General features: G+C 39.6%; 1 protein-coding gene across 1 annotated transcript; it reads right to left on the bottom strand.

Annotated features, from left to right (window-relative positions):
• Positions 1 to 5626: 5626 nt before the first annotated feature.
• LOC144704995 (uncharacterized) lies at positions 5627 to 6676 on the bottom strand. The gene is made up of 2 exons (XM_078577577.1): positions 6006 to 6676; positions 5627 to 5912 (listed from the first exon to the last, which is right to left on the bottom strand). Exons 1-2 carry the CDS (start codon positions 6674 to 6676, stop codon positions 5627 to 5629), a joined length of 957 nt encoding a protein of 318 aa, XP_078433703.1.
• Between the last annotated feature and the right edge of the window lie 2469 nt (positions 6677 to 9145).

Here is a 9145-nt window from a genome sequence, read left to right as displayed (position 1 = left end):
TCCAATTTGAAATCCTTAAACATCATGAAGACTTCAGATTTCTCACGTATGAGATAAAGATACATGTATCTGGAGTAATCATCTATGAAGGTAACAAAGTACTTTTGGCCAGTGAAGCAAGGGTCAAACGGTCCGCACACATCAGTGTAAATCAAATCTAAAGTATTCTAGCTTCTATTAGCAGATTTCTTGAAGGTATTAACTGTTTTGGCCTTTACACAGTCAACACAATTGTGGAAGTTAGTGAAATCTAGGGGATTCAAAAGTCCATCCTTCACTAGTCTTTCCACTCTTGCTTGGGATATGTGTCCCAACCTTCTATGCCATAGAATACCAGAATCCTGAGCAACTCTTGTCCTCTTGAGCGAGTTAACCAAAGAAGTGGGTGTTTCGATTGAAGCAATGTTAAGCTTAAATAATCCATCTATTATCGTTGTACCAATAGGAGTGTTTCCCCTCATTAAAGACATTCCATATGAATCAAAAGATACTCTATAATTGTCTTTAACCAGTTTGGTTACAGAGATCAAATTTCTTTGAAAAGATGGAATAAAAAAGCAATCCTTCAAGATCAGCACTTCTCCAGTGTCCAGGGTGAGGCGATAGTCTCCTACAGATTTGACATGAGACCGCATCCTATTGCCTGAGACGATGAATGCTTCGCTTTCATTTGGGGTTCGCCTTGTCTGAAATCCCTGTAAGGTGGTTGAAATGTGCACATTGGCACCAGAGTCAATCCACCAACTCGATTGAGGAATAGAAGCTAGATTTGGTTCATGCGTAGTTACGTAGGCTACAATACCTGACTGATGCTTGGCTAACCATGCCTTCCTCTTAGTGCAGTCTTTCTTGGTGTGACCAAGCTTTCTGCAAAAGTGACACTTTACTTTGGGGGCCAAGCTCTTGGCCTTTGGGTGTCCCTTTGTTGCATTGTTCTTGGTCTGCAAGTTTCTTGACTTTAGGCTCATATCATCGTGAGTGGATAAATTCACGTTGTTCATCTTAGACTCAAGCATACTAGCAGCCTGACGTTCCTCCTCTTGGATGCATTTGACACTTAACTCATTAAGTGACCATAACTCTTTGACTGCATTGTAGGAGATTTTAAAAACGTCAAAAGTTGCTGGTAGCATTTGTAAGATGTAATGAACTACATATTTTTCCGGCATGTGTATGTCAAGCGCATCCATTTGCCCGACGATGTCACACATTTGCATGATGTGTTCACAAACGCTTCCTTGTCCAGTGTAGCAAGTGTTGCTGAACCTTTGAATCAATGCTCCAGTTTTCGCTTTCTCATTTCCAACAAACTGTTGCTCTATTGTGTCTAGATATGTGGAGGCTAGACAGTCCTTAGAAACAGGGCCCCTTATGTCCCTTGGGACATGTTGCAACATGTAGGATAGGGATAGTTTATTGGACTTGACCCATTTGGTATGATATGCCCGCGACTCTGCATCAGTTTCCTCAGTGGGATCATTTGGCTTAGTTTCATTGAAACATAAGTCCAAATCCATGTTAAGCAGCGCATTTTCACAGGATGCTGGTTGCCCTAAATCGTATGCATTTATAGGGACGAGCCATAACCTCCCTTAAGCACACTAAACCCTAAGTGTACTCGTCTCCCATGGAAAAGACGATGATGCCCATAACCCATGAGGTCAACAAGCTCAACAATCCAACAATTACAGTTTATCTAATCCCTCTATCTTAGTTTGTCTATTCTTATAATTATCAACCATTTATCAACGAATTATGTACGTCCAATTATCTTATCAACCAATTACTAATATCAACGATCTTAACTACCTCGCTTATCCATTCTCTCTTTCTCCTTCCTCTCCATCTGTCTCATCTTCTTGATCGCAGCGAGTCAATGCCAGATTCAAGAATTGTCATCCTTCATCATCGTGGATGTTGACTATTGACGGACTAACTCGACAGGGAAAGTTTTAAACCAATACTTGATTTGTCATACAGCTCGTGATGTTCAGAGAATCAGCATTAATTTTTCTCGAAAAATTCAATGCACCGCCCCACTTATTTCTTTGAATGCTTTCATTTTCATCCAGGTGTCGGGGTCGGATCAGATGACGATCACTCTGCGACATTTGATTCATGATTAAGATAATGTTATGACCAAGCATTAGTGATCTAATCAGATCAGATGAGTGATCATCGTAATGACCGGATCCCATTATGGATTGATCTCCATCTAGGGTATTGTAATCGGCCAGTTTCTACAATCATAGTTGTACAAGGTTAGAAAAAGAATCCCCCGTTGTCTGCCCATCTGTCTCGTTTCACAGTCATCTGATCTGTCCCCTCCGCTGCAGTCTATCCTCCTGCTACAACAATCTGCCTTCGTGGCAGACTAATTTTTCAAGTATTTGAACCAATCAATGGGATAAGATTTGTCTGTCTCACCACCGGACCATAACACGTCCTCACTATTGGATCCGATCGGTCACAGGGAGCAAGATCAAAGGGATCCGATCAGACCTCAATGTCAACCGTCTAAAGGAACATAATTTCGTATTCGGATGGGTTGTAAGATGCAGACTCCGGCTAATTATAGAAAAAATGTGTGAACACTGTTAGATCTTCTTGACGCACCAAACCAAGGGACAAGAGAGGAGAATGTAGATTAGAGGAAGAAAAAGAAAGAAGAAAGACAAGAGAGAATAGATCAAGATCGTTGCATTAACCCGTAATTTCTTCTGGAACATTAGTGATGTATTTATATATATTCATATAGGTAGTTATGAGAATATATCCGTTGTAACAGTTTACAACGGATATATGACTTTAAAAGTTTGTTTTAATCTGGACCGTTATAACGGATCGGGGGCACCGATCACAGCCATTGATCGGTGCATTGTACCCGTCTACTATAACAGTATATTGTTATATAATCTAGACCGTTATAACGAATCGAGTGCACTGATCACCACCGTTGATCTGTGCTGTGGTCCATCGTGCATAACGGCTACCCTTAGATTAAATCGTGGCTGTTATAACTTCCTATGTTTTAATCCTGACCATCTAAAGTTTAGTCCTATCTATATTTGATCCTAATCTATGTTTGAACTTATATTGAATCCTATTCTTCTAACCTCTAACGAGTATATTTTATTTCAATTTTACTAACTAATCTTTATTAAAAATCCCTATAAGCTGGGAGGACAATTGTCGATTCTTCCCGCTCGTCTGGCTTCTTCATCTGGCTTCGACTCGGCCAGCAGATTTGTCTGGCTTCTTCGTCTCAGCATTCTTCTAGAAGAGGAGGCGAGTAAAACTCCTTAATAAACACAAGTAGCTAGCTGTTAACGATTATCCAATGGTGTCAAAGATAGCGCCGCCCTTGGCCATCAAGAAGTCATCATTTATGGATATAGGAGAATACCTATAGGTACCATGACAGTGGAATCGACACCTTGAGCTCCTAGAATCACCATTGGAAAACTATGAATGGGATCCAGCAAGCCTGAGGCTTCCTCTATGGTTCAGGGACCTGGAAGACCAGGTAAGCAGCTCAATTTCAGGATGTTGGTTGCCCTAATTCGTATGCGCTTTATAGGGATGAACTATAACCCCCCTTAAGCATACTAAAACCCTAAGTGTACTCGTCTCCCATGGAAAAGACAGTGATACCCTTATCCCATATGGTCAACAATCCAACATCATTAGTTGGAAAGGCAGCATCCCAACCCAAGTCAGCTTAAATAATGACATCATTACAAGGCGTTAGAGCAAAGCCGCTCAGGTGTCAAATCTAAGTGGACGTGACTTAGGGGTTGCGAATGCAGCACTTATAAATTCGCACTTCCATCCCTATAAATCAGTGTTTACGGAAGCCCTCACAGACCGGAGTACAAGTTCCAATTATTCCTCCTCATCTTCTCGCTTAGGCATGGAGGACGGATGATGATTTCGTCATCCGTTTACGTTTAAGTAGACTGATGGATGACTGAACGGAGTAATATCCATCATTCGTCATTCGTTATCCATCATCCGTGATGGACGACGGATGACGAACTTACTGGATGAATAACAGAAAGTACCGATGACTATATCAGATGATGGTAAAAATTGACAAAAATTTCTTTAATTCTTTCCTTCTTTTACTCTTCTTCTTCTTCTTTTCTCCAAATTTAGTCTTCATCTTCTGCAGCTTCTTTTCTTCAAATTGCTTATTCAAACCATTTCTTATTCCTCAAATTTCTTTTCCAGATGTCTTCTTCTTCTTCGTTATCTTCTTCAAATCTCTTCTATATGTTCAAATCTCGTTTATTTCTTGCAATTTCTTATTCAAGTTGTCATTTTTTTCTTCTTATGTGGATAGTATCCCAAAATAGACCTTTCCATGGCCCAAAAGAACACATTGTATACAATCATATATGTTTATAGCCACAATTGGGATTAAAAGACCGAGCTCTTGACTTCTAACTGATTGATGCAACAACCTAATATTCAAAAAATGTACGAAATCACAACTTTAACTGTGCAAACACCACATTGGGGACAAGCAAAGATAAGAGAAAAACAGAGATTTCCAAGGTCCAGTCTGTCTTAATTTCTGAAGATATAAGAGAGGAGGGATAGAGCATCTCCTTGTGAGCAGTGGCTTCGAGGACCCTCTTACTTGGAGTTTTCTCAGCATTGCCAAGCCATCTTCATGGAAGGAGAGGAGCCACTTTGGCAAAGGTGAAGGGCCTCAAACCCAAGTTGCATTGTGACAATTACAGAGAGCTGCAGATGAGATAGTGAGAAAGAGAGAGAGAGATATGCAGAGGGAGAGGAGGCAGAGAGAGAGGGATGGAGAAGTGACAGAGGGAGAGAGAGTGAAAGGGAGAGAGAGAACAGGAGAGAGAGGAAGAGATGAGAGACCTTTCTCTCAGGATATATGAGACTGATTGAGAGATGTATGAGAGAGTAAGAGGATGAATGAGAGTCAGAGGGAGAGATGGATGGATGGTGGAGGTAATAAACGTAAGAGAGGGAAAGAGAGGGATGTGAGATGGAGTTACGAGAGGGATGTATGAGAGATGGAGAAAGAGATGGAGGGTGGAGGTAAGCATGTAAACGTAAGAGAGGCAGATATGAGAGGGAGATATATACGGTTGTGGAAGCATGCAAATGCAAATGACTACGTAGATAAATGGATAGAAGGTAAGTAGGTCTGATTTATGGATGGATGTATAAATGAATATATAGAGAGGATGAAGATTTGAGATACGAAAATTTTGTCACTATAAAGGGATAGATGGATGACGAGTGAACTGTAACTGATAGCAATTCAGAGAGAGCGATAGAAAGGGGGTCGTGCTCATACCGTGTCGGAAAGAAGTGTCCGTAGAGCAAAACTTATATGACTTCTTGACGACGCTCAGGAAACAGGCCTCTGTCAAGGAAATATGCTGCAGTAACAGTCTCAAGAAACGTTAGATATAATAAAAAATTCAGAAAAATACTCGGTTGTGTCTTCGAATGGAGGCACGTCGATGACATCGCCAGATTGAGTTGTAGGGCGCATCCAATAGTATAGTGCACACAACATCTCAATACTCTCGACATCCAAGTTCGATCGTTCTGGCGAGACAATATTACTTCCGAGTGAAAAGAGTCACTCTGCTGGTGTACTTGTCGCTGGCACAGAGTGGTACTCCATGGCTAACATTGCAAGGTGTGGGTAAGCACGGGCACCGGTGACCATCCACCATTTGAGAGGGCTTTCATCGTCTTGAGTAAGGGGCTCGTTGAAGTAGGCATCCAACTCCTGCTCGGGTTTTGCTTTTGGCTTGGATTGAATGTTAGCTTTGGCCTCTTTTATTGTCTTCGCAATTGCAAGAGTAAGCTGCTGACGCCCTACATCATCATCCACCTCAATCCGATCGGGATGCTCATCAATACTTAGTGAATTTTATAGCCAAGATCGCAGATATGCAATAGAGTCTTCAAGAGTTCGAGGATCTAGGAGAGCCATTTTTGTTGCCGAGTCAAACAGAGTTGCTGTTGTGATGCATTCATTGCGGCGTATGATACTCTCATATTTGGCAAATTTATTCTTCATGGCCACACAAGCGTCCCTGATATGTTCCCCTGTAAGTTTTGTTTGCATGTTCATCACTGAAAATATACCATCCCTGTCAAATCGGTCCAGGACATCGTTGAGGTGATTTGCTACAGTCTTGATCACGACGAGCACCATCGTTGCATTAACAACCTTGGAACTACTTATGAAGTTCGTTACTTCGAGAAAGACTTCTAAGATTTTGCTACAATCTTCCAACATCAGCCACTCGTCTGCCTCTAAGCTATAATTCTTCGTGCTCGTCGATATGAGCAGATGCGCCATGTGATCTAGAACCTCTCGCTTATCTATGGCACCTCGCAGCATAGTGTAGGTCGAGTTCCACCTTGTGGGGCAGTCTAGCGGCACTTTATTGTTGTTTGGCATATTGAAATTCTGGTATATATGCACGTAGTCTGCCCTCCTTTGGGAGGAGCGAGAAATAGCCTTCACTAATTCACGAACTTGGGCTACTGCCTCCCCCAGGGAGGTGCAGGTGCGTCCATACGATGTGTTGATGGGATCTCCGACTTCTTCAAACACAGAGATCTCTATTTCCTTTGGTGTCGCGCATAGTGTTTTTAACCCCGCCTGCATGATCATGTTCAAGACATGTGCAACACATGGCACATGTCGGTCACTACTAAAATATGGATTCATGGAACACAAGCTTATCGTCAGAAAGTGCATCATAGTACTATTATTCGCAGCGTTGTCGGTGGTAGCTGTAGAAATCTGCATGTTATTCAAAATTGAGGTGCAAAATATAAAATAATGATGGCCAATAACAAGTTGATTTTGGAATATTTATCATGCCTTCGATTGAAGGTTGAAATCTTCGAGGACCGCAAGGACCAGTCCACTCATCGTCTCCCAGTCGTGCTTGTCTTTGATGTGGCGTAGTCCAAGCACCTGCTCTTCAAGCTTCCATTTTGTATCGACCCAAAGTCCGGGTTACGCCTAACATCGAATGTCCGTTTGGAGTAGTCCAGGCGTCTACCGTGAGGGCCACACAGCAGACATCATTAAACCTATTCGCTATGTGATAACTTGTGAATTAACATGATTAATTAATGAATTTTACATTATATTTATGTGTTTTAATGACTATATTTGCATGTTATCATATGAAAATAAAGATAAATCACTTACACTTTCATTTTACTATTATTTCTGATTTTTGATCATTTTTTACATGGAATTTAACCTCATTCCAGTGAAGACATATTTTTTACAGGGCTTTAAATACTTGGCTAAAGGTTGGTAAGTGTTCTCATGATTTTTCTGGAATTTTCCCATATTTTGATATAATTGTTTGACCATTATATAGCCAAGAAATGATTTTTATAAATTTAAATAATACATATTTAATTTATTTGGCATTTTATAATGTATTTATATATATTAAAGGGCATCCATGTCATTCACCTGAAATTCGAGCGAATGAGTGGATAATTATTATTAAATAATAAGAGAGAGAGATTATTATTATTATTTTATATGCCCACCGACATGCACGTGTGCAGCGTGCATGCGGCGTCACGTTGCCGCGTGCATTTAACACACGCGCCAACCAACATTTTTGGATTCAATGCTTTACGGCGTCGATTTTCTGCGTACACGCGGAAATCGACGCCGTAAACAATAAAAAAACAAACGGTATGCTCACCGCTTTTTTAATTATAGGACGGGTCAAAAATTGCGTCCACCGACACACTTGGAACAAGAAAGAATAAGTCAAACATTACGGCTGACGGAAAAGAAAATATATAAATCCTTATTTTTTTTAGACATGGTGACGTGGCGTCCTTTTAACAACTTAAAAAGAATAAGTCAATCATTGCGGGCAGCGGACGCGCACAATGACGTGTTAGAGCGCGATCCGCGACAGCGAAAAACAAGAAAAAATATGGCCACCAATAGAAAAATGCCACTTCCAAACTTCTTGGAGGAGAGAGAAATAAATCTAACGGCCTAGATTAATCCTCACTAAAACCTTGATATTTTGAGATCTAGGCGTCCGATTGGGCTGAAATTTTGAGGGTAGGTTCGTCTTTTCTCCCTCTACAATCCAGACGGTTGGATCTTTAAATGGAGGTCTGAAAATGGGCAAAAATCACTTTTGGAGGCTCTCCCCAAGAAATTGGCCAGAAGGACACAGGAGGGGTTCTTGAAGTTGACAGATCTTGCTTCTGCACTCAAAATTGTAAGTTTCTGATTTGTATTTCAATCATCTTCTTGAACGATTCTAAAATGCCGAGGCATGGGCGAAATGTACATGCCTTAGAAGTTTGTTTTGAATGAAATTAGCACTTCGTTTTGATTCTGATTCAAGATCTGGTTTTTTATCCTTAATTCTAAATCAATTTAAAACATTTCTGCTTCATTATATTTTTAATTTAGGGTTAGATTTCATCTTTTCCCCAAATTCTTCACTTTCTCTCTCTAGGTTAATTTTTCTAGTTTCTCTCTCTAGATTTGGATTTTTATTGTTTAGGAATTTAACTCAATATATAAAAAATCTAAAAATAAAATTTGAATTGAAAATTCATCCATCTTGAAGTCCAATTTTAAAAATCCCTTTCTTGATTATTTAATTCCCAATTTTAATTCATAAAAATTGTTTTTAAATTTTATGATAATTGGGAAATTAATAGTCTGAATTAATCTGATCTTAAAATTAAAATATTCGTATCTTGAATTTTCTGACCGAAATATTTAAAATCAAAATTAAGTCTTACTTAATTTTGATTAATTAAAGAATATTATTAAGTATAATTAAGATTATTAATTGCAAAATTAATTCATCTTTGAATTAATTCATTGAAATTGGATAAAATTCTCACTTGCTGTCTCCCTGTGTTTCGACCCCTTACTTGCTCTATATTCCATATTTAGTAACTCAGGGAAATTATAAATTTTATTGTACAAGTCTAAATCCAAAATCAACGACATATTTACGTGCATTTTTAGGCTTATAACTATGGCTATTTTTAGTTGGGTGTAGACTGTCGTACCAGTCTCCTTAATACCCCATCATCCATACATCTTTATGTTGGACTCTGCTCTAAA

The sequence above is a fragment of the Wolffia australiana genome, chromosome 6, assembly GCF_029677425.1.
Source record: "Wolffia australiana isolate 7733 chromosome 6, ASM2967742v1".
Classification (NCBI taxonomy): Eukaryota; Viridiplantae; Streptophyta; class Magnoliopsida; order Alismatales; family Araceae; genus Wolffia; species Wolffia australiana.
The sequence above is the reverse complement of the archived record's forward strand: the minus strand, read 5'-3'. Positions and strand labels throughout refer to the sequence as shown.

What these genes read in the sequence shown, in the direction of transcription:
- LOC144704995 (XM_078577577.1), bottom strand. Translation starts at nt 6,676, where the DNA reads ATGATCATGCAGGCGGGGTTAAAAACACTATGCGCGACACCAAAGGAA. An exon ending in TGCATCACAACAGCAACTCT is followed by an intron (nt 5,913 to 6,005) that starts GTTTGACTCGGC and finishes AAATTCACTAAG; the next exon opens with TATTGATGAGCATCCCGATC.